Here is a 26,827-nt window from a genome sequence, read left to right as displayed (position 1 = left end):
AAGTCTTAAACACACACACACACACACACTCTCTCTATGTATGATTACAGTTTTATATTCAGAGCCTCAATCTAAAAAGGGTATGCTTTATTTTACAAACTTGACTGAATTTCTTTTTTCTTTGCAAAATGATCATGAGAAGTTATCAGAATTTGAAAATGTAACTCCTACACTTACATATAAAAGTGAAACCTGTTACTGCAAACAACAAAAAGTATAAATTGTTCATGCCTGAGAAAGGCAGACTGCTGTTAAGTTAAATAGCGCAAAACCTAGCAGACTACTGTAATTTCATGGATCAAAATTAGACGCTACAGACCTACTGTAAGTAAATATCCTGAAGACTTAGGAATAAATAAAGAGGGAAGAGCAGGGGGTTAGCTGTATAACTGTAGTGTGATTGTTTAATGAGCTATGAAAAGCACAGCACTGGATAAAGCCAAGGTAAAAACAAACAACTACCAGAAATGTGGCAGTAAGCCAAAAAAACCCCACAGAATCTTACATCCTTTTACAAAACTCAAAACAATCAGCAACTGATGAACTTACACACATATTAAAATGCTTGCATTAAAATAATGGTAGAGGGCTTCCCTGGTGGCGCAGTGGTTGAGAGTCCGCCTGCTGATGCCGGGGATGCAGGTTCGTGCCCCGGTCCGGGAGGATCCCACATGCCGCAGAGTGGCTGGGCCCGTGAGCCATGGCTGCTGAGCCTGTGCGTCCGGAGCCTGTGCTCCGCAATGGGAGAGGCCACAACAGTGAGGGGCCCGCGTACCGCAAAAATAATAATAATAATAATGGTAGAAAGCAATGAAAGTTAACACCTATATTCTCTGCTTTGTTTTTGTTTAGATTTTTCATAATTATATATACATTATGATATAATAGTGATTACTGACCAAAATAAAACACAACATATATATCTTGCAAATGAAAAAAATGACTATGGCTCTTTCCCATTCCTTACTGGGGTGGTGGGCCTGGAAAACTCATCTGTCATATTCAGAGGGGCTAGAAACTCAAAACAGCGTGTTAGCTGTGTGCTTGTCAAGGATGGAATTAACTATGTGTTGGCCAGACTGACCAACACACAACTGGGGATGAGACAGCCCATGTAGTCAGGGCTGGTGGGAAAGAGACTGAGAAGATGTTTATACGATTGGGAGATTGATTACAGAGGATTGAGCAGATAAGTAAATATGTTAAGGTTCATAGGAATCCAGATTTCTCACTGTCAGAAAAGGTAATTTAAAATATGTTAAGGCAAAGGCTAGAATAAAATCCTGTGGTGGTGAATCCAAATTGGAGACATTGATAAGAACTCATAGTTTTTAACAGACAGATAAAGAAATATATCTCCGTGCCTATATATGCTCAAATAGTATGCAGTCAAACACATACTACCTAGTTCTGTTTCAGGAAAAGGCCTAGATGCAATTGCATGCCAAGGGTAATGAGCATACCCAGTGCCCAGAACTTGGATTCTAAATACTTTTAACAAGTAAAAGGAATCAGGTCTCCTGGGAAAAATGACTGAATCCGAAGCTAGGGTAGAGAAAATACCAGATGAGCCTTGGAACACTTTGTTGTACCAGAAAGAAGGAAATGCTCAAAGAATGATAAAGACATGTCAAAAAGACTCAAGACGGAACATGAATGGGTTGCCACTGGCCAAATCTAGGAAAAATCTGAACATCAAAATTAATGACAGTTACTAATTATAAGTCATTAAATAAAACAGAAATCAGAAATCCAATAATTTTTTAAAGTAAATAAATGGGGGAGAAGAAAAACCTCGACCCTATGGTATGTCAAACTAACAAATCCAAAAGGAAAATAAATTTGAAAATCAGCATATGGCAAACCACTGTAATAGTACTGGTTCAGGCAAGATATATTAATATTAAAACAAGTGGGTGAAAGTTAGATGTGAAACAATATGTTTACTTAGTCTCAAAATATGCCCACAAACTACTTACTTATTAACTTTACTGTAGAAAAACCTAGTAGACACTATCCTAACCAAGTGATAATAATTAACATCAATAGTAATAGGACAAGTTGACACTGTTTGCCTTTGAGTAAAATGCAGTAAGAACAAACTACCACTTCAATCTATTTATGCTAAAAATGCGTAGCTGGAATCTGATCATGACAAAACATTAGGCAAATCCAAACTGAGTGACATTCTACAAAGTAACCGGCTTGTATTCTTAAAAAACATCGGAGTCGTTAAAGATAAGGAAAGACTGAGAAACTATTCTAGAATGAAGAAAACTAAAGACACATGTTAAAGAAATGCAACAAGTAATCCTGGGTTGGATCCTGGACCTATAAAGGACATTACTGAGACAATTGGCTAAATATGAATGGAATGTGTGAATTAGACAACAGAACTGTATCAATATTATTTTCCTGATTTTTATGAATTGATTCTGGTTAGTTATGAGAATGTCCTTGTTTTTAGGAAATATACACTGAAGAATTAAAGGATAAAATGTCATGATGTATGCCACCTCATCTCAAATGATTCAGAAAGAACTGAATACACACACTCAAAACGATAAAACAAATGTGGTAAAATGTTAACCGTTGAGGAAGCTGGATGAAAGTTGTATGGGAATTCTTTGTACTCTTCTCCCAAGTTTTCAGTGAGTTTGAAATTTTTAAAACAATGTTTGCTCTTCCCTTCCCTAAAATTGAAGGCTGTAAAGACCCCAAATCATTCTACTAAGAAAACATTCTAGGTAGATCCCCAGAACCTCTGAACTAAAGGCTGAGTCATCATCTTCATTAACAAAAGCCAGCCATTAAGATTTTGTGTCTGGGTTTCTGCAATTAGAAAATAAGACAAACTTGATAATACACATTTTAAATTAGAGCAGGGTTTCTCAACCCCCATGCTCTCTTGTTGTAGGAGGATGGTCCTGTACATGGTAGACAGTTTAGCAGCCCCTGAACTCTACTCACTACGTGTCAGAAACAACCTCCCATGACTTGAGATAACTAAGAAAATTTTGAGACAATGCCAAATGCCCCACTGAAGGCAAAATAGCCTCAGGTTGAGAACCACTGGATAGGAAGATCAAAAGCTGCCAATTCAATAATCATAATTCACAAAGATCACATTTTTTTCTATTCTACAGACCCACCATCCTTGGCAACCACCTGTTTTAAAAAATGCCAACACTGGGACTTCCCTGCTGGTCCAATGGTAAAGAATCCACCTTACAATGCAGGGGATGCAGGTTCGATCCCTGGTCAGGGAACTAAGATCCAACATGCCATGGGGCAACTAAGCCCATGAGCCCCAACTAGAGAGCCTGCGTGCCGCAAACTACAGAGCCCATGTGCTCTGGAACCCTCACGCCACAACTACAGAGCCCACGTGCCCTGGAGCCTCCGTGCCACAACTAGAGAGAAGCCCATGCACAGCAACAAAGATCCTGTGTGCCGCAACTAAGACCTGATGCAGCCAAAAAAAAAAAAGAAAAAAAAAATTGCCAACACCTATTAGGCTTAACACCATCAAAAGAACAGAAGTGTTGGGAAGGATATGGAAAAACTGGAATCCTTTTGCAGTTGGTGGGAATGTAAAATGGTACAGCCACTGTGGAAAACACTGGCAGTTCCTCAAAAAATGAAAAATAGAATTACCATATGATCCAGAAATTCTACTTCTGGGTATATACCCAAAACAATTGAAAGCAACATCTCAAAAATATATTGTACACTCATGTTCACAGCAGCATTATTCACAACAGCTAAAATGTGGACGCGAGCCAAGGGTCCATTGATGAATGAATGGATAAACAAAATCTGGTTCATACATACAATGGAATATTATTCAGCCTTAAAAAGGAAGGAAATTTTGACATGCTATAACATGGATGAACCTTAAAGACATTACACTAAGTGAAATAAGCCAGTCACAGGAAGATAAAATACTGTATGATTCCATTTATATGAGGTTTCTAGAATGGTCAAATTCATAGAGACAGAAAGTAGAACAGTGGATGTCACGGTCTGAGGGGAAGGGAAAATGGGGAGTTGTTTAATGGAAAAAGAGTTTCAATTTTGCAAGATTAAAAAGTTCTGGATATCAACTGCATAACAATGTTTTAAGTATATTGTGAATATACTTAACACTTGTGAGCTGTACATTGGAAAATGATTAAGACGGTAAATTTTATGTGTACTTTACCACAATTAAAACATTTTTTTAATTCCAAAAGCAGGTTTAAGTTCCTTAGTAAGATGTTGGTAAATCAAAAATAAATTTTATGTGTGTACATATTATATGTATACATGTTTTTTATATATATATATACACCTATAAATGTACACACACACAATTCAACAAGTCAACTTACCATGATCTTATTAAGGAATGTAATGCTCTTGGCATATACATGAAAGTGGATTACACAGTGGAATGAGAACTTAGTTCTCTTCATTCCTTTCATTCAAAAGACCATGAAGTGCCTTAAGTATTTAAAAATACTAATCAGTGGGACTTCCCTGGTGGTCCAGTGGTTAAGAATCCACCTTCCAATGCAGGGGACGCGGGCTCGATCTCTGGTTGGGGAACTAAGATCCCACATGCTGCGGGGCAACTAAGCCTGCATGCTGCAACTACTGAGCCCACACACCACAACTAAAGAGAAGCCTGCACCACAACAAAAGATCTCGCATGCTGCAATGAAGATCCGCGGGCTGCAACCTTAAGACCTAACGCAGCCAAATAAATAAATAAAAATATAAATATAAAAATATAAAAATATAAATCAGTAACAGTTCTAGGATACAAGGGAAAATGCATAACATAGGAATCCTTTAATGAGAGAAAGTAGACAGGATCAGGGATCAGATCTGCTGAGATTCGAGTGGTAGTGAAACACACAGTTCCAGGAGGCATTCCGGCTCAGAATCAGAGGATACAGGGATGAGAGGAGGCCAGGGGGAGTCGTCAGGGGAGTTATCACAGGATCTGCATATGGAGCAGCTGCTTTGGTCAGGCATGCCCCTTGCTCTGTTTATGCTGAGCTGAAACAGCAATGGGATCAGCCCTAGACTAAGGTGAGGAACATGGGTACTGAGTCATAAGGAGCCACCTGATCTCAGAAGGTATGGAAATCTTCATACAGGAGACCCACTGTCAGGACAGTCTACCCTAAGTCTTACAGATATTGAACACAGATTACAGTGAATAAGCAAACAACCAGGGAGTCACAAGTACAAAAGAGCTAAACTAAGAATCACCAAATATTGAGAAAAATCCATATGAAGACAGATAGATGTCAAAAGCAGAAGCAAGACCACTTCAAAAACAAGATTATTTAATTCCTCAGAGAGAACTAAGGTGACATTATAGCCATGAAAAAGGAATTAACAGAAATCTTTTAAAAGATTAATAAAATTTTGAAAAGAAAAAAGAAACAAACTCCAACCTAATAATAAAAGAATGCAAGTTAAAATAATGTGACACCATTTTTATGTTCACAGTGTGGGTGTGTTGTAAATTTTACCTGTTTTAGGGTATGCAATTTGGCAGAATTCTTATTAAAAAGGGACATACTTTTCAATCTATAATTTCATTTCTAGGAATCCATTGTACAAAATACAGACATGTATATAAAGATGTACAAAGTATTCATTGCAACACAGCTTCAATGGAAAATAATTAGAAATAAGCAAAACATCCATCAGTAGAGGTATGAATATTTAATAACTAATGGCTACCAATAGTTAATGCCATGAAATATAAACAAGGCTTTATAAAGAGAGCAGTGGAGCTCTTCATACAGACATAACAAGATCCATAAAATGCGTTACATGAAAAAGGACGAAAGATCTCATATATTTTTAAAATATATAGATATTTACACACAAAGCTAAACTGCTTATATAGTTATCTCTGGGTGAGAAAGGTGGCAGTTATTTTAAAAACTTTCATTTTTGGTTTCACACAATTTATTAACGTACCCACCAAAAAAAAAAAAAGTACATCAAACCTGGGCAAGAGGGACTTCCCTGGTGGTCCAGTGGCTAAGACTCCACACTCCCAATGCAGGGGGACTGGGTTTGATCCCTGCTCAGGGAACTAGATCCCACATGCTGCAACTAAGAGTTTGCGTGCCACAACTAAAGATCCCACATGCAGCAACTACAAGATCCCGCATGTCGCAACTAAAGATCCCGCATGCCACAGATAAAAAAAGATCCTGCATACCACAAAGATCATCTTGCACATGGGATTATTAAAAAAAAAAAAAAAAATCCAGGCAAGAATATTGCATCGGCAGTAAGGAGGGAACTCTCTGATTTAGGTAAGGTAGCAGTAGATCACAGCAGAAATAATAAAAATTAATTTACGCTTCTGATGTTCAAGGAGCAATATTAAGACTAATAAAAGGTAACTAGGGCCTCCCTGGTGGCGCAGTGGTTGAGAGTCCGCCTGCCGATGCAGGGGATACGGGTTCGTGCCCCGGTCTGGGAGGATCCCATATGCCGCGGAGCGGCTGGGCCCGTGAGCCATGGCCGCTGGGCCTGCGCATCCGGAGCCTGTGCTCCGCAACGGGAGAGGCCACAACAGTGAGAGGCCCGCATACCGCAAAAAGAAAAAAAAAAAAAAAAAAAAAAAAAAGGTAACTAAAAATAGGCATAAGAATGAAGATAGGCCATATAAGTGTTATTTCTTTCTTTTCTCTTTTTTTTTTTTTTTGCGGTCCGCGGGCCTCTCACTGTTGTGGCCTCTCCCGTTGAGGAGCACAGGCTCCGGACGCGCAGGCTCAGCGGCCATGGCTGACAGGCCCAGCCGCTCCGCGGCATGTGGGATCTTCCCGGACCGGGGCACGAACCCGCGTCCCCTGCATCGGCAGGCGGACTATCAACCACTGCGCCACCAGGGAAGCCCAATTTCTTAAACTGTAATTATATGTTTCAGTAATTGCCAGACAAGCTGGTAAGTGTATACTTATAATAAACTTACTTCAGGGCTTCCCTGGTGGCGCAGTGGTTGAGAGTCCTCCTGCCGATGCAGGGGACGCGGGTTCGTGCCCCGGTCCGGGAAGATCCCACATGCCGCGGAGCGGCTGGGCCCATCAGCCATGGCCGCTGAGCCTGCGCGTCCGGAGCCTGTGCTCCGCAACGGGAGAGGCCACAACAGTGAGAGGCCCGCAGACCGCAAAAAAAAAAAAAAAAAAAAAAAAAAAAACTTACTTCATTAAAGAGAGCTACACTTGACCCTTGAACAACATGGGGATTAGGGATGCAGACCACCTGCACAGTCGAAAATCTATGTATAATTTTACAGTTGATACTCTGTACCCAAGGTTCTGCATCCATGAATTCAATCAAACTGCAGATCATGTGGTACTGTAGTACCTATTTAATGAAAAAAAATCTGTGTTTAAGAGGACCCACACAGTTCAAACCTGTGTTGTTCAAGGGTCAACTGTACTCTTAAAGCATTTGTAGTAGCAGATAACTTGCACTGAAAGGCTACTGAAATTTTTGAGAACTCTAATGGTAAAGCAGAAAACAGCCTGCGGAACAGCCAAAACAATCTTGAGAAAGAAGAATGGAACTGGAGCAATCACGCTCCCTGACTTCAGACTATGCTATAAAGCTACAGTAATCAAAACAGTATGGTACTGGCACAGAAACAGACACATAGATCAATGGAACCGAACAGAAAGCTCAGGAATAAATTCGCACACTTATGGTCAATTAATCTACAACAGGGCTTCCCTGGTGGCGCAGTGGTTGAGAGTCCGCCTGCCGATGCAGGGGACACGGGTTCGTGCCCCTATCCCGGAAGATCCCACATGCCGCGGAGCGGCTGGGCCCGCGAGCCATGGCCGCGGAGCCTGTGTGTCCGGAGCCTGTGCTCCGCAACGGGAGAGGCCACAGCAGTGAGAGGCCCGCGTACAGCAAAAAAAAAAAAAAAAAAAAAAATCTACAACAAAGAAGGCAAGAACACAAGATGGAGAAGACAGTCTCTTCAATAAGCTGCACTAGGAAAACCAGACAGCTACATGTAAAAGAATGAAATCAGAACATTCTCTAACACCACATACAAAAATAAACTCAAAATGGTACTATAAAAATCCTAGTGGAAAACATAGGCAAAACACTCTGACATGAATCAGAGCAATATTTTTTTGGATCTGTCTCCTAGAGTAACTGAAACAAAAGCAAAAATAAACAAATGGGACACAATTAAACTTAAAAGCTTTTGCAAAAAGGAAATCGTAAACAAAGTGAAAAGACAACCTACAGAATGGGAGAAAACATTTTCAAACGATGCAAGCAACAACGGATTAATTTCCAAAATGTACAAACAGCTTTTACAGCTCAATATCAAAAACAAACAAACAACCCAATAGAAAGATGGGCAGAACACCTAAATAGACATTTCTCCAAAGAAGACGTACAGATGGAAACAGGCACAAGAAAAGATGATCGACATCTCTAATTATTAGAGAAATGCAAATCAAAACAACAATGAGGTACTACCTCACACCAGTCAGAATGGCCATCAACAAAAAGTCTACAATTAAGAAATGCTGGCAAGGGTGTATAGAAAAGGGAACCTTACTACACTGTTGGTGGGAATGTAAACTGGTGCAGCCACAATGGAAAACAGTATGGAGTTTCCTTAAAAAACTAAAAATAGAGTGGCCATATGATCCAACCATTCCACTCCTGAGCATATATCTGGAAAAGATGAAAACTCTAATTTGAAAATATCCATGCACACCGATGTTCATAGCAGCACTATTTACAACAGCTGAAACATGGAAGCAAACTAAATGTCCAATGATAGACGAACAGATAAAGATGTGGTATTTGCATGTGTACACACACACACACACACACACATGCCACAATGGAATATTAGTCATAAAAGAATGAAATAATTCCTATTGTACAGCACAGGGAACTACATTCAATATCCTGTGATAAACCATAATGGAAAAGAATATGTGTATATGTATATATATAACTGAATCAGTTTGCTGTATAGTAGATATTAATACAACATTGTAAATCAACTATACTTAAATAAATTTTTAAAAAAATGAAATAATGCAATTTGCAGCAACATGGATGAACCTAGAGATTATCATACTAAGTGAACATACAAATGAACTTATCTACAAAATAGAAATAGAAAGAGACATAGAAAACAAACATACAGTTACCAAAGGGGGTAAGGTGGAGGGGATAAACTAGGAGTTTGGGATTACAGATACACACTACTATATATAAAATAGATAATCAACTATATTCAATATCTTGTAATAATCTATAATGGAAAAGAATGTGAAAAAAATATATAAATATATATGAAACCGAATCAGTTTGCTGTACACCTGAAACACTGTAAATCAACTATACTTCAATTAAAAAAGAAAAAAAGGTCTTCCCTGGTGGTGCAGTGGTTGAGAGTCCGCCTGCCAATGCAGGGGACACAGGTTCGTGCCCCAGTCTGGGAAGATCCCACATGCTGCGGAGCGGCTGGGCCTGTGAGCCATGGCCACTGAGCCTGCGTGTCCGGAGCCTGTGCTCTGCAATGGGAGAGGCCACAACAGTGAGAGGCCCGCATACCGCAAAAAAAAAAAAAAAAAAAGAAAGAAAAAAAGAAAAGAAAGAAAGGGAAACAAATGAAAAAAGAAGACAGCCTGGGCCAGATGTTTCTCCGACTAACCAACATTAAATAGTGCTTTCATTCTGTGTAAATAACAAAAGCATATACATTATCTCCATTTGCCTCCTGGCTTCTATCGTCCATTCTATATAGAATGGCATTACTAAAGTCACTTGAAAGTTATAAACTGGTGACATGAAAAGAAAAAAACAGATTAAAACTCAGCAAAGTCTTAAAGTGAAAGTCAAAAAATTAAATTAAAAAATATAGATGGTAGAAATATTATATATATTGTAAACTAAATAAACAAAGTAATCTATTTTGTAGTCTTTGGGCAGAAACTATGGGAATGGTGTATGTAGCAGAGACTGCTATTTGTCTCTCAAATGCATTCTCCCCTTCTTACTTTATTAACTACAATCTCTTACTCTTAGCCAAGCACAGGACTGCCGGCTAACGACTACATTTACAAGCCTCACTTATAATTAGGTATGGCCATATGACTAAGTTATGGCTAGTCAGACATGAGCAGAAATGAAGCATATTAATGATATCCTCAAAAAGAATGGGTACAGCCTCTAGTTTTGCTTTTCCTGTTCCTGTGGGCTGGAAAGTAGTAATGTAGGAAGCTGAAGCACCAATATTACATGAGACAAAAACTACATATCAACATGAAAGAGCGCCAAGATGCAAGAAACCTGGGTCCCCAGCACTGCGAAACCTGCCTTGAATATATCTGCTCTGTTATATCAGAGAAATAAAGAAAATTACAGCCTCCTCATTCAACTGAATAATATTAAAAAAGATGGTATTGTTAATCTATGAAGTGTCATAGCATCCCTTACAGACTACCTGCTGAACCTGTGCTTGTATCAGAAAAGGGCTTACCAGCTGAACACGGACCAACCACAAACAGCTGCCATTTAACAAAATATTAGCATGTTCATACTCACACACACTCAGACTGTTCTTGCATATGAGTATGGTCTCCTGTAAGACATGAAGGTAACTAATAATGAACACAACTTTGTAATAATGGCTATTTTAAAACCTTGATACTTACTGATACATTAGCACTATCACTGCTTGCAATCTCAGCTGCCTTTTCAATAATCTGTTTAAAAAAATTAAGAAAATTAAAATTTGGCTCTTGTATTCGTAAAATTTTAAGTGTAAATTACTACACTTGTACATAGACTATAAGGAGCTACATATGATCTGGCATTTCTATGGTTTATAACCTAAGCATGAATTTTAAATGCAAAATGGTATTATGCAGTGATTCCCAGTCTTCAAACTCTTGACAACCAGGAAGCAATGGTATTACTATAAAGGACTGTTAACTCCCAGGGTACACTAGGATTGTCTATAGATAAAATAAGCAGTGGCTTGTATATGTGAACAAAACTTTAATATAGGTAAATATTTTCTGGTTAAGAAAATGCAAAGTTATGCAAGAGTTATGAAACAAAGAATAAGTTTTTGTCATTTGTCATGTTTTCTTCTGAATTAACAGATATCAAAAGTAGAAGTAATGTCAAGGGAGAACATAAAAATATTTTTAAAATTCATCAAGTTCAAAAGAGGCCCTGATTCTTGAAAAGATGGGGAACCCACTAGTCTACTGGGAAGGCTCAGCAGGTAAAAAAAAATCTCAAGATCCATGTCCAGTTACTGAGTTGACTAATTCTCCACAAATAATTTAACTGAATCCTTATGTGTAAAATGTACTGGTAATTTCCATCCTATTTCATAAGGTTGTTATGTGATAAAATGAGATTATATTTAATAAAATTAAGCAATAACCATAAAAGTTGATTTGAAAAGCAAAATGTATACAAGTACAGCAAAAAACATTAAATAAAAATACAAAGAACTTTCACTTTTTATATCTGCATTATATTTTTAATGATCATATATGAAATTGTACAATTAAAAGAAAACCAATAAATATAAATATGTTATACATATTTAAAGACTAAAATCTCCATCCCAAGTAGATCTTCAAAGACAGACTCTCTACGGGATCAGAAAGGCAAAAGCAAAGTTTAGTGGCCAGTTGTAGACGACTCTGTTGACAACAATGCTGAAACAGAACATTTTAAAGAAATTGGATTTATCTTGAAATATTAGATTAAAAATACTTAAATTTGCCCAAGATGTTATATTTGTAAAAACACTTCAAAAAGCAACTCATTTGATACAAAAGAAATTATAAATGACCACTGAACACATACCATAATTGAACACAAAAAAAGTCAGAGCTTGGACTTTTAACTGTATCACAAGTAGCTATAGTTTATGGATAAATTCCTATTCTAAGGAATAAAGCCATAGCAGAAATGTAATGGATGCATTAAAGTGTACCTTCTTCTACTCTATGTAACACTAAGGTATATGGTTCTTGACATGTGAGATTTCTACTATTGTAATAATCAGAAATTTTAATTTTGTTGTATATTACTGATCGGAAGAACAGTTTAAAAAATGAAATGAAAAATTACTTCTAACGTGGATAAAATTCAACTAAATTGAAAGTAAAGAAACATTTGAGTTACATTAATTTAATTTACATACTATATTTAAAATCTACTCTGTATAGGTCTGATAGTGCTGAATGTTAAATACAATTAAGTGTATAGGTAGATTCGTTGAAATTTTAGTATAATACCAATTTTTAAAGGCAGCTTGGTCTCACATGGATTAAGTAAATCAAATAAAATTCCTGTTTATTATGTGAGAATTTGCTCAAAGATTTCCTCACGAAAATCAGCATCAATCATACCTGAAACAAAGAGGCCAAACCTGAAGGTACAACATATGACAGCTCAGCTCTCTTAGCATATAAATGATCACAGCCCAGTTTTCAACCCCCACCAGACACTCTCCATATCCCCAAAACATGCAGCTTGTAGACTTAGGAAATGTGTTGAGAAACAGAAGCCCTTGCTATAGATTCTACAAAAATAACAGCACCTTAGGAAGTCCTACTACATTAATATTCAACATAAATAATCTGTTCTTTGAATACCAACTCTAACACAGTAGTGATTGTCTTTAATCTAACCAACATGCTGGGCACGTTTCACATGTTTATTAGAGTTACATATGAATGCATTTATAGCCCTTGTAACTGAAAAGGACCTCAGAGAACAATTATGATTTCCTCATTTTATAAATGAGGAATCTGAACTCCAGAGGGGCCATGTCTCACTCGGTCAGTGATAAAGCCAGTACTAAATACAGTTGGCTTCCTGCTCAGTGGTCTTTCCACTGAACCAAGATGTAAATGTATATGACGTCTTGAAAGAAAAAGACATATATCACTTAAATGATAAACATATAGAGCCGAGAACTAATAATCCAATTATTTCATACACACTGGACCTTTAAATAATTAGCTTACCTTATCAAAGGGAGGATAGTAATAAGGTTGTTTTTTATTCTCTGGGAATCTGATGTGCAAAGCTGTTGCATTTTCAGTATATGGATTTGTTTGAACAGTTCCCATTGGATTCAACATTTCTTCAAGTTCATCTAAAACATGCAAATAATTTTGATTCTTAGGAAAATGTTTTTGAAACTAAAACAAAACTTTAATGGATTTCAATCCATTACTTTAAAAGCGTGTCACCTAAGGAAGTTCGGCAGACAGTATCAGTAAGCCTCTAATTATCTTAATGCTTGGCACAAAATTTGAATATGAGTTTATATACATCTTTAAAATGAAAAAGTTAACAGGAATTAATAGCTACCTCACCTCTTTCTTCAAATGTGTTCAAGTATTCTCAATCTACAAAAAAAAAAAATTGGAACTGCTCTCGTCCCATCAAAATTAGGTGGTCTATAGGAATTTTTATTATTTCATCACTATATATCAATTTCTTAATCACATATGTTCTGATTTCCATGGTCATCACAGTACCCAAACTGATATTTTGAGAGTCGTTAGTAACATTCCTTTTGACAAACCTAATGTTGGTAATGTTTCTCTATGATCTCATAACTGCTGATGTAGTTAAACACCTTCTCTGGTAGTTTCACAAACATTCCATCCAAGTGGTACTTCTTTTTTTTTTTTTTTTCCCAAGTGGTACTTCTTTAACCTCACCAACTGTGACATTCTTCAAGGCACTCCCTCCTCTTCTCTACCACCCTAAATATGTTCCATTCACAGATTGGGCATGGCAATCAGAATTTCAATGTTATCTTAAACCCTAGAGCTCATATAACTTTCTCATTTCACAGAGAAGTAAACTGCTGAAGAGACACTAAACTCTGAGAAAACAAGAGTTAGCAGTACAAACTAAAGTCTCCCCTCTGCAAACTAATTTCTCTTTTCTTATAACTGATTTTTTGCACAGTTGTTCTTTTGTACTTCCTAAGGAAATAAAAGATACAAGTACATTCTGTCCAGGCCTAATGTCCAGGTAGTATGCACACTGAGAATTATCTCCCAAAGCTGGAAAATCTTTACTAAGTATTGGGTGGTCCAAAAGGTTCGTTCAGTTTTTTCCGTAAGATGGCTCTAATAGCACTTAGTTGTCTTTAACTTCATTCAAAACAATTTTGTTAGATTGTATGTGACAGCTGTCATATAAGCGTGCATTTAAAAAAAGACTTATCAAAATTGGTGAATTTTTGTGTAGACATTTTAATATTGAAGATGGAAGAAAAAAAGCAACATTTTCGGCATATTATGCTTTATTATTTCAAGAAACGTAAAAACGCAACTGAAACACAAAAAGATTTGTGCAGTGTATGGAGAAGGTTCTATGACTGTTCAAATGCGTCAAAAGTGGTTTGCGAAGTTTCGTGTCATAGATTTCTCGCTGGATGATGCTCCACGGTCGGGTGGAACAGTTGAAGTTGACAGCTATCAAATCGAGACATCAACTGAGAACAGTCAACGTTATACCACACGGGAGACAGACGACATACTCAAAATATCCAAATCAAGTGCTGAAAATCATTTGCACCAGCTTGGTTATGTGCATTGCTCTGATGTTTGGGTTCCACATAAGTTAAGCAAAAAAAAAAAACCTTCTTAACCATATTTCCGCATGCAATTCTCTACTGAAATGTAATGAAAGCATTCCGTTTTTAAAACAAATTGTGACGGGAGATGAAAAGTGGATGCTGTACAACAATGTGGAATGGGAGAAATCGCGGGGCAAGCGAAGTGAACCACTACCAACCACACCAAAGGCCGGTCTTCAACCAAAGAAGGTGATGTTGTGCATATGGTGGGATTGGAAGGGAGTCATCCATTATGAGCTCCTTCCGGAAAACAAAACAATTAATTCCAACAAGTACTGCTCCCAATTAGACCAAGTGAAAGCGGCACTCGACAAAAAGTGCCTGGAATTAGTCAACAGACTGATCTAAAACGCATAATCTTCCATTAGGATAATACAAGACTGCATGTTTCTTTGATGACCAGGCAAAAACTGTTACAGCTGGGCTGGGAAGTTCTGATTCATCTGGCTGTATTCGCCAGACATTGCACCTTCGGATTTCCACTGATTTTGGTCTTTACAAAATTCTCTTAATGGAAAAAATTTCAATTCCCTGGAAGACTGTAAAAGGCACCTGGAACAGTTCTTTTCTCAAAAAGATAAAAAGTTTTGGGAAGGTGGAATTATGAAGTTGCCTGAAAAATGGCAGAAGGTGGTGGAACAAAAAGGTGAATATGTTGTTCAAGAAAGTTCTTGGTGAAAATGAAAAATGTGTCTTTGATTTTTACTTAAAAAACCGAAGGCACTTTTTTGACCCATCCAATATTTACAAGTTTCAGCTCCTTAATCAACCCTTTGTTTATCCTGTTTAATACTCTCACATCTCACAGATTCCATTTTGACCTGGACTGAAGGAATTCTCATAATTTATACACTTCTGAAGCTGATTTCTCAGCAAATTAATACCCTATATTTGTGCTATCTAGTAGCGTTATATTTATTAGTCCTATCAAATGCAACCTATCTAAAGTCAAGTGTAGCAATTTAGTATTATCTGCCCCAAACATATGGAGAACAGAACACTGCACAGAATATGCTATTTTATTTAAGAATAGGAAGAAAAGTAGAAATTTATATTTGTATTTTCTGCTATATACATGAAGAATTCTGGAAATATAAAAGCAACCAATAAATGTGATTATAAACCTTCTAATGATGACCTAGGTACTCTAGAAATTAGAGTATTTGTAGTTCCTGTGTTTCTGGCTTGCTCGTACTAGGATAAATGTGAATTCTAGAACCAAACATGCAGAACAAACATCTTTTGTTAGAGATAAATTCAGGCCATGATATGCCAAGTTAATTGCAAAAAATTGTCAATTTTTCTAAAAATATCAGTTAAGTTGCTTACTGATTTTGGAGAACATGTGTGAGTCTAAATTAAGATTTTCAAAAAAGTTTACTGCTGAAATGAATAATTTTTACTCTAACTGTGAAACTACAGTTCCTCTTAAGAAGAGCACACTGCTCTCCTATATTTGGGGAATAATGTGCTTAGTGAAAATTATTGGAGGTATATGCAGGAAAGGGTAGGAATAAAAGAATATACACAAATAAAATGCTAGGATGTGAGCAGTTTATAAATATGTTCATGGATAACTGATTATCCAAAAACAATTTCTCAGGTAGCAATTACTAAAATAGAACATTTTTAAATGTCTGTCACCCACAAAATAATTTTTAAATGCAAGTAAGGGCACAATTTTACTATATATATTAACCAACTATGAAGACCAAAAAAAACCCCTCACTATTATAATGCAAAGATAACACTGAAAATTTCCCACATTTGGGAAAGCAGTAGGAACAATGGAAAGAGTCAAGCAATCTTTTGCACAAATCCTAGGTTTGAAGAACCAATTATGTAAGACTGACTTATGGCTGAACTTCACTTTTCTCATCTATAAAATGGGACAAAGCCATCTACCTCACAGGGATACTCTGAGTAGTATTTGAGAAATATAGGCTTGTGGAAGGTGTTCCTCTTAGCTCAAATTTCAAGATAACACCAACTAAAGAGGAAGTGTCTTTACTATCCTTCCCATGTTAGTTAATGTTCCTTCTAGTGCAGAAGCAGAAATTTAGTACAACTAGGAACCACAGAGATTGTTATAAAGAAGACATTGTTCCTTAGGAGAATGTCTCAAAAACCTGTAACAATAAACATTTAAAGTGAGAAAATAGTTATCAAAATAAATATATTCAGATACAAATCACTTCTAAGTATATTAAAATAATCTTGGGAAATCTGTTTTGGAATAAACAATAAAAATACGAAAAGATGGTTTCTTTACCGGACTGAAAAAAGAGTGAGTCATAAAAAAATGTTAACTAGTCCACATGCCAAAAATTATTCTTTAACACTAAGGATTAGGATGTAAATCTTACCAGGAAATGAAGACCAGCTGTGCAATATTATATCTCCAGATCTCAACTGTCCTTTAAAGTCAAAAACCATCGTATTTACCCAGGCTACAGGATAATCCTGTTGAAAAGATACCACTGCATAAATATCCTAAGAATAAACTTTAAGGTGTGAACACGCACATACCCTTTGCTTCAGTAATGTTAGTTCTAGAAGTTTCTAGCTTTCTAGATGATTTCCTCCAAAACCATCCAATATAAAAACAAGATGTACATGGAAAGATGTTCAACATCTTTATAATGGTTAAAGAAAATCCTAAAAGCCAATTAATGTCTCAGAATAAAACACAGTATCCAAAAAGTAGAATATTTATTGTGCAGCCATTGCAAACGATGAAGAATTTTTAATGATTCAAGAAAATATGTGTGATATGTTAGATTATATGTTTTAAGAGCTTTCAGTCTATATAAATCTTAATTTAGCAGAAGGCAATGTCTCTAGGTATTGTAGAACTTATTTATATTTCTAAAAAGGAAGCACCAAGCTATTAGGACTTTTACGTAGACACTCAGACTAATTAATCTGGTCACAGTCTATGAAAAAACTATAAATACTTGAACACTCTGAGTAAAATTCTCTATCAGTGGAGGAAAAAAACTAAGGAAATAACTCTTATGTGACTTTTTAGACAATAAAATTCATTTTTTAAAAAATTATATGATAATAACCAGAGGAAAGGCTTATATTCTCATGTTAAGAATAAAAGGATACAAATTCATGTAGATAAATAGTCACGAGACTTTTTAAAATTCATAAAATTCATGTCTCCATCCTCCAAAAAGAAACTTTCCATAAAGAAAATTAAAAAGACTTGAATAAATATATGAAATGGAAGATGAGAACATAAGAACACGTTCACCATCCTTTATCCACAATTTCAAAGTCTAAGAAACTCTGACAACTAAAGCTTTGTTCGTAACTCATTTAACAGTAAAACATGACCAGAAATAACATGAAGCTAAATGACAGTCTTCATTTGTCTCATTTAGTGTGAATATTCATATATTTCACTGCTAGAAACTGATGTGTTTGATTACAGAGTTGTGTCCCAGACTCTACAAGGTGTGTTGAGTGATCTATGATCTTTCTAAAATGGATAAAATTGTGAATTCTCAAACATATCTGGCACCTGAAACTTCAGTTAAAGGACTGTGGACCTGTAATATTTTAAATCTCTTCATTCTTTTTAAACTATTTTCTGAAAAGGATTACACTTATAATAGAACACTTACAGTATGACATATACTAAAATAAAGTTGCCAAAAGAAAAATGACAAGGACATAAAATGGAGACTTACTGTCTTTTTTAGAAATCAATTCTTAGGGACAAAAGTTATATGACATAATTTCATTTATATTATTCTATTATTTCAAAGTTTTAAAATTATTCCATTATGTTATTATTAGTCCATTATAAAAAATTTTCAGAAATTAGTATATAATTACCACTTTTCCAGATTTCCTGATGGTCTGATATTTAGAGGGATTAATAGCTTTAGTTGATTTCTTCGTTTTCACTTTATCCAAAACTGCATAAACAGCGAAACATAATCGAGCCATTCGTGGCAGGTCACAAGTATTTATATCAAATTCCAGTGGTTCATTCCAAATATGATCATTTTTCCCTGATATCTCTGAGCTTACGACGGTTTTACACAGGAGTTCAGTACCATGAAAAAGGCCAGCCCTGACATGAACCTGTAATGATGGAGACAAAAACAAATACAGAATCATGAATACTGCACCACTAAAACACCTTTATTTGGGAGAATGAAGAAACATATACTGGCAGAAGCAGACAAACTCTAGGAAAGCCTATTCGTCCACAGAACCATTAGACTATAATTCATGAGCATATAATTCACCACACTGTTAGTATAACCTATTGTTCACTTACTAAGCAGACCAGCTAAAAAATGCCAAAGGTCTCAATGGTATAAATGGGTCTAAAGAAACCAAGACCATAAATATAAAAACTACTATCATATGCTTACTTCCATTCACTTCATTTACTTGGGGCCTTGTCTTAGTTATCTGTATAGCTGGGAAGGAAGGGGTGGATAAAATGTCTCCAAGGTCTCCTTCTACTTCCAAATAATTTATGAATTGGTCAGTATAAAAGTCAACTTAAAGTTTTCTAACCATATTTATGATTATCCTACACACTACTGTCTTTCATTTTTCTCCTAAAGACTCAGGTCCAGAGTGATGCAGGACACAGGTAAAGTATTCCAGAAACTTTTTTTCAGTCATTTACATGGATTTTTTAAAACAACATGACATGATTATCTCCGATTTAAAACTGAGTGGTAAAAGTAGAACTAAAAACAGTACTAAAACACAGAGACTGGGAATTCCCTGATGGTACAGTGGTTAGGACTCCATGCTTCCACTGCAGGGAGCATGGGCTCGATCCCTGGTCGGGGAAATAAGATCCCACAAGCTGCAAGGCACAGCCAAAAGAAAAAGAAAAAAAAAAAAATGAAATACTTTAAGATCAAACTTTTTTTAATCAATTAATTCAGATGTGACATCAGCACACAGTAGTACTCAATATAATATTTACAGATGAAATAAATGTATATGTGGAATTATTTAGGTTTATCTTTCTTTAGTTTAAAAAAGCTTATCAGAATTCCCTGGTGGCGCAGTGGTTAAGAATCCGCCTGCCAATTCAGGGGACACAGGTTAAAGCCCTGGTCCGGGAAGATCCCACATGCTGCGGAGCAACTAAGCCCATGCACCACAACTACTGAGCCTGCACTCTAGAGCCCGCGAGCCACAACTACTGAGCCCTCGTGCCACAACTACTGAAGCCCGCGCGCCTAGAGCCCATGCTCCGCAACAAGAGAAGCCACTGCAATGAGAAGCCTGCGCACCGCAATGAAGAGTAGCCCCCACTTGCCGCAACTAGAGAAAGCCCACATGCAGCAACAAAGACCCAACGTGGCCAAAAATAAATAAAATAAAATAAATAAATTTATTTTTTTAAAAAAGCTTATCAATAAGAATTCTGACTTGTTAAAAGAGTTACTGTCCTAATTTTGAGTAGATACCAAAAAATGTCTAGATATTAAAACATATTCTATAGTAATATAAAATTTTAAATGTTGATAATAGCTTTAATTTTTAAAATTATTACAAATATTTATAATATATTACAAGTATGAGTTTTAAACCTATAAAATAATTAAAATGATGCTGTACTGGCGTAAATAAAACTATAGGTTAGTAGACTACACTCTTCATAATGTGACAAGGAAAGGACAGCTTACTTTAATAAATAGTACTCATTTATCTAACTCCTGCAAAATAAAGAGATGGATTAATGGTTAAATATTTTAAAATCACAGAAAAGCAAGTTAAAAAGAAAAATCTTTAAAAATCTATCAGAATAATCATTGAAGCTGGGTGATTAGTTCACGAAGTCGATTATACTATTCTATTTTTGTGTATGTTTGAATTTTCCCTTAAAAACATTTTTAAACTAAAGGAAGAAAATTGAAGGACTTCCCTCGTGGTCCAGGGGTTAAGACTCCGAGCTCCCAATGCAGGGGGCCCCGGTTCGATCCCTGGTCAGGGAATTAAATCCTGCATGCCGCAACTAAGAACCCGCAAGCTGCAACTAAAAGATCCTGGGTGCAGAAACTAAAAAGATCCCACGTGCCGCAAGGAAGATTCCCGTGTGCCACAACTAAGACCTGGTGCAGCCAAATAAATAAATAAATATTAAAACAAAAAGAAGAAGAAGAATATTGATCATTTACTCCAAATACAGGTAGATCATTATAACACTAAAGATTAAAGTATAGGAGTTACAAAGGACTACTAAAAACACTTTCAGTAAACTCTCAGGCCACCAGGAATTTTCATCTGAATACACAGCTGATTCCCCTCAACTTCACGGGAAAAGGGGTATTCTTTCTGCTCAAGGCCCCTGGTTCCATCTTGCTCCAACTTCCCAAGTACTCAGACCTTTCTCCTTTGCTCTTCTACATTGAAAAATAATCTTCCTCCCCAGGAGGCAATGAACCTATTAAGTCTCTCCCATATCAAACTCAAACAAACAAACAAACAAAACAAAAACAAAAAACTTCCCTAGAACCTAACTAATCTTAATGAGAATAGCATCAACAGCTTAGACACTCTATGTCTCCTACATTCAATCCATCATGAAGCCTACACTGTATACAAGGAGGAAATTATTTGATATAATCTTAAATGAAAAATGAAATAATACTATATATACTCATTAAAAGCATATTCACATTTTGACAGTGTGCAGAGAAGAATACAAATAAAAGCAGTTTATAGTAGGATACCAAGAATATTGGTGTTCTGTCATTCTCTTAAGTGATCTTGGATTATATTTCATAATTTTATCTTTTTTCTTGGTGACTGAATGCATGGCATAGGATTTTTTTTTAAATAGATCTTTACTGGAGTGTAATTGCTTCACAATATTGTGTTAGTTTCTGTTGTACAACAAAGTGAATCAGCCATATACATACATATATCTCCATATCCCCTCCCTTTTGAGCCTCCCTCCCACCCTCTCTAGGTCATCGCAAAGCACCGTGCTGATCTCCCTGTGCTATGCTGCTGCTTCCCACTAGCTATCTATTTTACATTCGGTAGTGTATTGCATCACTATTTACAATAGCCAGGACATGGAACCAACCTAAATGTCCACTGACAGATGAACGGATAAAGAAGATGTGGCACATTATACAAGGAATATTACTCAGCCATAAAAAGAAACGAAATTGAGTTATCTGTAGTGAGGTGGATGGACCTAGAGTCTGTCATACAGAGTGAAGTAAGTCAGAAAGAGAAACAAATACCGTATGCTAACACATATATATGGAACCAAAAAAACAAATGGGGGCTTCCCTGGTGGCTCAGTGGTTAAGAATCCGCCTGCCAATGCAGTGGACACGGGTTCGAGCCCTGGTCCGGGAAGATCCCACATGCTGCGGAGCTACTAAGCCTGTGCGCCACAACTACTGAGCCTGCGCCTAGAGGCCGTGCTCTGCAACAAGAGAAGCCACTGCAGTGAGAGGCCCGCACACTGCAATGAAGAGTAGCTCCCGCTCGCTGCAAGTAGAGAAAAGGCCACACGCAGCAACAAAGACCCAACGCAGCCAAAAATTAAAAAAAAATAATTTATTTTTTAAAAAATGGTACTGATGAACCTAGTGGCAAGGCAGGAATAAAGACGTAGACATAGGGCTTCCCTGGCGGCGCAGTGGTAGAGAGTCCGCCTGCCGATGCAGGGGACACGGGTTCGTGCCCCGGTCCGGGAAGATCCCACATGCCGCGGAGCGGCTGGGCCCGTGAGCCATGGCCGCTGGGCCTGCGCGTCCGGAGCCTGTGCTCCGCAACGGGAGAGGCCACAACAGTGAGAGGCCCGCGTACCGCAAAAAAAGAAAAGACGTAGACCTAGAGAATGGACTTGAGGACACAGGTGGGGAGGGGGAAGCTGGGGCGAAGTGAGAGTAGCGTGGACATACACACAGTATCTTTTTTTAATTGAAATACAGTTGATTTACAATGTTGTGTTAGTTTCAGGTGTACAACACAGTGATTCAGTTATATGTATATTATATGTATTATAATATATATAATTCCTTTTCAGATTCTTTTCCCTTATAGGTTATTACAAAATATTGAGTACAGTTCCCTGTGCTATACAGTCCTTGTCGTTCATCTGTTTTATATACAGTAGTGTGTATGTGTTAATCCCAGCCTCCTAATTTACACCCCCCTTTCCCCTATGGTAACCATAAGTTTGTTTCCTATGCCTGTAAGACTCTTTCTGTTTTGTAAATAAGTTCATTTGTATCTTGGACAACCTAAATGTCCATGGACAAATGAACGGATAAAGAAGGTGTGGTACATACATACACAATGGAATATTACTCAGCCATAAAGAAGAATCAAATAATGTCATTTGCAACATGGACGGACCTAGAGATTATCATACTAAGCGAAGTACGCCAGAAAGAGGAAGACAAATATGATATCACTTATATATGGAATCTATAATTTTATCTTTAAAATATTTTAAGATTAATATTCTAGAAAGTATCACATAAAATAGACGGATGCTCTAAATTTAAGATTGTAAACACCAACATAACACCAAATGCACATGATCAATCCAAAACTCATTAAATTTAATGAAGGTATGAATGAAAAGGGAAATGATTTTTTTTGGTATTACTTTTTTAAAACAACCATTCAGGTTTCTCTCCTTGTTTTTAAACCACTAGTTTCAAGATTTAGTAGCCGTAGCCTTAACCAACCTTTGTTTAAGTCCATGGCTCTATACCACCTTAAATGGTGTTTCCCTGTGTATCCTGAAATTAGGCAAAGAAGTCTGGGGGCTTTCATTTTTAGTTTGTGAAAAACACAATAAGGATAATTACAAAGAAGGATTTACATAACAATACTTTTAGGAAACCTTTGTGTCTATCTTTATGCTATTCTCAAAGTATCTAAACTATGAGAACCTGACAAGACTAGTATTTTTAACAGCCAGGACAGAATAGGAATAAGCAAAAGCATACTGAAACACAATTTCTCATTTTCATAATTACTTTATTCTGTAAAGAAAATTTTAGTTGCCTGTAAGAGCTATAAAACAACACTTTCTCCTAAGCAATTAAGAAATGGTCCCATCATGAAATGCTCAATAAATGGCATTTAGCATTAGTATAATTATATGAAAGGTAGGAAGAGAGAGAGCACCAAACCTGGATTTCTAAGTTTTCTCTCCCTTTCTAATATACCTCAGGAAGACAGGCAATGGGTGGGAGGTCTTAATTTATCAGGAGGTTAAGAAGGGTTCCACCACTGTTGTACCAAACATTATATCAAAAGGAGTTCAACAGGCAGACAAAAAAAAATGGAGAAACATACTGTCTGTGCAGAGACAAACTCCCCTGGCATGCCTGAAGAACCAAAACACAGCCTAGTACAGCTAGATGCACATGAGGACCATGGCAGGTGCCTGAGTTGGAGAGGCCAGCAGCAAAGTCCGTGACACTTAAGACCACTAAACAGAATGCAACTGAAACAGCGAAAGAACTACTTTGTCCTCGGGGTAGAGATGCTTGGGTATAAGGAAAGGTGTGAAAACAGAGGCGAGGAGAGCAGTGAGGAGGCTGCTGTTGTAATTCAGGGAGAGACAGTAAAGGCCTGGACTATGCAAAGGTCTGGAAGGCAAAGAGGAAGAAACAGATAGTAAAGAATATTAACGAAGTAGGATCAACACTATGTGATCAATTGATTATAGATGGTAGGTAAGGGGGAAGGGCAACTCTAGCTGCCTTACCAATTATAAGAGCAAAGGCAGCCTCAGGGGGAAGAGAATGAGATGGGGAAATTAAACATAAGTTGGCTTTAAAAATGTGTATGTACCATGCGAAAATAGAGAATGGAACTGAGTAGATACCTGGGCTGGAAGCAAAGGCTTGAGAACCATAAGCAAAGGGAGTAGAGTTTTTTCAATTTTCTTACAAAGAAGATATTAGTTATTGTTTTCCAAGATCTGAAGAATATAAGCGAGAGGTAAACCACTAAGAGGTACTGAGGCAGAGTCCACATGCCTGAAGCCAACAATCCACCTGACCTCTGAGGACCTTGCCATCAAGATCTCCACAGTACTTCCTCTCACTCCCTTCAGCCACACAACCCACGATCACACCCTGAATTTGACTTGACCACACCCTAGCACCTCCAAGTCAATAACTCCTATAGCTTACTCTCCAACTATCTCACCTTCCAACTCCCTCCAACACTCCCAAAGGAACACTTCCCTGCCCTCACTAAGGCCTCCATTTCAATAATCAACACCTCCCCATTTCTCCATTAGCTTTGTTTGCCTTCACCCTCACCAAAACCCTTTGCCAGTGCCTGTCTCTCCTTTGCCATACTCATCTGAGGCCCATGTCCTGGATAAACCTGATTACCTGCCTCTCCTCCATGCCAAATATTATTGGGCAGACCAGCACCATGACCACCCAAAGCCAAATGTAAAATTATTCTTTCATCACTACAAGAATTATTTCTTACCTTTCCTTCACTGCTGAGAACTTCCACAGAGTTACTCTCCTCTGAAAGCCCTATTTAAGCTACTTGTTTTGTCGGGTTGTCTATTACTTGAAGATGACATGTTCTGAAGGATATGTCCTATCTGTCAATCTACTCTGTTTAGAAGTTATGAAACATTAGGGCAATAAAGTACTAAACAACTATTATTTATAAGGAAAACAAGTAATGAGGAAGACCAAATTATGTACCGACTATAAAAATCAGAATCCAGTACTTACCAACTACAGATAGATCATTGTTACTAAATTCTGAAGTCATGTGGGTGGCGCAGATTGAGGATAGGGCGTACGTTACATGAAGTAGAAGAGGCTTAAGGTGTATTTTCTTCCTGAAAAATGCAGGTTAATTCATAGACACCTGACACTCCACAGATCTCCATGTAAAGGTGTATGGCTGATGGGATGGGGTTGTCATCTATTCATATGTAAACCCCATGTAGGAAATTCATGTCTATAAGACTACTTTAATTCCACTCTAGGCTTTGATCTTATATATATCAATAATCAATATCAGATATATATATATATATATCTGAGCTTAAATGGCCACAACAAAGTCTCTGCTGCCTAATCTTTATCCAAAACCCATTTTTGAGTAAAAATACATATACGGAACTTCCAGAAAGTCATGCAATACATTTATTTCTTCGGAAAGTCCAAATATTACCATTCAACTACATACTCACATGGTTGAGTATAGTACTTAGACTGAATTACACAGAATGACTTTGGTATCACACAGAGTGATTTTTTCTGAATTGCACTGTCAATATTATATTTTAAGTCTACCCAGTGAAAGATATTATAAGAGACAGATATGTGAAACATTATTTTACCTACTATAATGATGTTGTCAGGGATTTTGGTGTGCACTTTATCACCCACTGTGTCTCCTTCATAAGGAACTGCTAAACATCTCTCCATTTCCAACATAAGGATGAACTACAACCATATGAATAACTAGATTATTTTTATCTCAAGAGATCCTAAATATTATAACTGATCATGTTTCCTTTGCTTTGGCTACTATGTATACTGTCAGCAGAGAGTGAAATCGGTAGTCCACATCAAGCAGTTATACAGGATCCTATTATAAAACGACCTACTGCGAATCTTGCTCTTGGCTTTTTCAACTATTAAATATCCTCGATTATTTTTTAAAAAGTCACACTTTGTATATTTTTTTGTGTATATATGAGAGACTGGGTGTGCGTGGGGGGGGGCGAGGGGGGGACATGCAGCGAGCTTACCTCAAACCATTTGTGAAATGAGATTAGATAAATCATAAATAAAACAAAACACACATAAAACTTTCGTATGATAGGATGGAAGATAAGCATTTCAGAATAAAAATGATATTCAATACTTACTCTCAGTGACATTAAAGACTTAGGAATTTATCACCTTTTGTATACAGAATATATAGTTTATTCAGAAAAATCACAAGTTTAAAAATAAATATTTTTCCATGTTTTTGTGATAAAAACAAGCTACTTAAAATAAATTGCTGAGCTTAAAAACGTTTGCGTCTCTTGGTTTTTGACAGTTTTTGAGAAATAAAAACAAATGAGCCCACTACGTTATAAGTACTCAATAAATGTTAATACTTAAA

At 36.9% G+C, this 26,827-nt stretch overlaps 1 protein-coding gene across 3 annotated transcripts in view; it reads right to left on the bottom strand.

The window, feature by feature from the left end:
* The window catches only part of PIK3CB (phosphatidylinositol-4,5-bisphosphate 3-kinase catalytic subunit beta), a 200,333-nt gene that overhangs the window by 48,868 nt on the left and 124,638 nt on the right, over positions 1-26,827 (bottom strand). For all 3 annotated transcript variants that reach the window (XM_081234606.1, XM_081234607.1, XM_081234608.1), the window contains 4 exons: positions 18,545-18,796; positions 17,062-17,158; positions 13,062-13,192; positions 10,719-10,769 (listed from right to left, as the gene is read on the bottom strand). In XM_081234606.1, the coding sequence (XP_081090732.1) occupies positions 10,719-10,769; positions 13,062-13,192; positions 17,062-17,158; positions 18,545-18,796 (531 nt within the window). The remainder of the gene's footprint in view (positions 1-10,718; positions 10,770-13,061; positions 13,193-17,061; positions 17,159-18,544; positions 18,797-26,827) is intronic.

The sequence above is a fragment of the Mesoplodon bidens genome (assembly GCF_964165515.1).
Source record: "Mesoplodon bidens genome assembly, chromosome: 5".
Classification (NCBI taxonomy): Eukaryota; Metazoa; Chordata; class Mammalia; order Artiodactyla; family Ziphiidae; genus Mesoplodon; species Mesoplodon bidens.
Note: the sequence above shows the minus strand (reverse complement) of the source record. Positions and strands in the feature narration are given on the sequence as shown.